The 899-nt window shown below is 53.7% G+C and overlaps 1 protein-coding gene across 1 annotated transcript in view; it reads left to right on the forward strand.

Annotated features, from left to right (window-relative positions):
• The window catches only part of AHNAK2 (AHNAK nucleoprotein 2), a 24,845-nt gene that overhangs the window by 15,071 nt on the left and 8,875 nt on the right, over positions 1 to 899 (forward strand). The window contains exon 10 of the mRNA XM_006839599.1: positions 18 to 858. Coding sequence (XP_006839662.1) covers positions 18 to 858 — 841 coding nt within the window. The remainder of the gene's footprint in view (positions 1 to 17; positions 859 to 899) is intronic.

The raw sequence follows: 899 nt of genomic DNA on the forward strand, positions 1-899 counted from the left end.
CTCAATGGATGCACCAGCCCATGGGATCTCCATGGAAGGGGTGAAGCTGGAGGAGGATGTCAGGCTGGAAGGAAAAGATGTCAAGACCAAGGATGGTAAGTTCAAAGTACCCTCCTTTAAGATGCCATCCTTTGGCATGTCCTCGTCAAGCAAGTCCATCAATGGTTCGGTGGATGTGTCTCTGCCAGAAGCACAGATGGACGTGTCGTTGCCCTCCATCGAGGGAGGAGTCAAGACTGGAGACAAGATTCCTAAAGTAGACATCAAGGCCCCCCAGGTGGACATCAAGGGCCCTGAAGTGGACCTGAAGGGCTCCAAACTAGATGTAAAGGGCCTCAAAGGGGACGTGGCCACCCCAGATGATGAGGTATCTCTGCCCAGCGTGGAAGTGGACATTCAGGTATCAGGTGCCAAATTGGAGGGTGATATGTCCCTGGGAGACAAGGACTTAGCCACCAAGGACAGCAAGTTCAAGATGCCCAAGTTCAAGATGCCATCCTTCAGTGTGTCGGCTCCAAGCAAGGACCTGGTTACCTCCATGGACTTGCCCAAAGAGGGAGTGGAGGCCTCCTTGCCCTCTGTAGGAGTAGAGCTCACACCTGCTAGAGTTTCTTCTGCTGACATCTCCCTACCTGGGGCCGAGCTGGACATGTCCCTCCCAGAATTAGAGCTCACTGTAGGAGAACTGAAAGGCAAGGACAAAGGCATCAAGATCAAAGAGCACCTGCCCAAAGTTCAGATGCCCAAGTTGGGCGTGAGGGGACCTAAGGTGGATGCCAGCCTCCCCGATGTGGACGTGTCATTGCCCAAGGTCACAATGGACACTTCAGTTCCCGGGCTCTCTGTGGACGAGATGAAGTTGGAGGGAGACACCAAGCTGGGAGACAAGGACATCAAGA

Source organism: Chrysochloris asiatica, unplaced genomic scaffold (genome assembly GCF_000296735.1).
Source record: "Chrysochloris asiatica unplaced genomic scaffold, ChrAsi1.0 scaffold00025, whole genome shotgun sequence".
NCBI lineage: Eukaryota > Metazoa > Chordata > Mammalia > Afrosoricida > Chrysochloridae > Chrysochloris > Chrysochloris asiatica.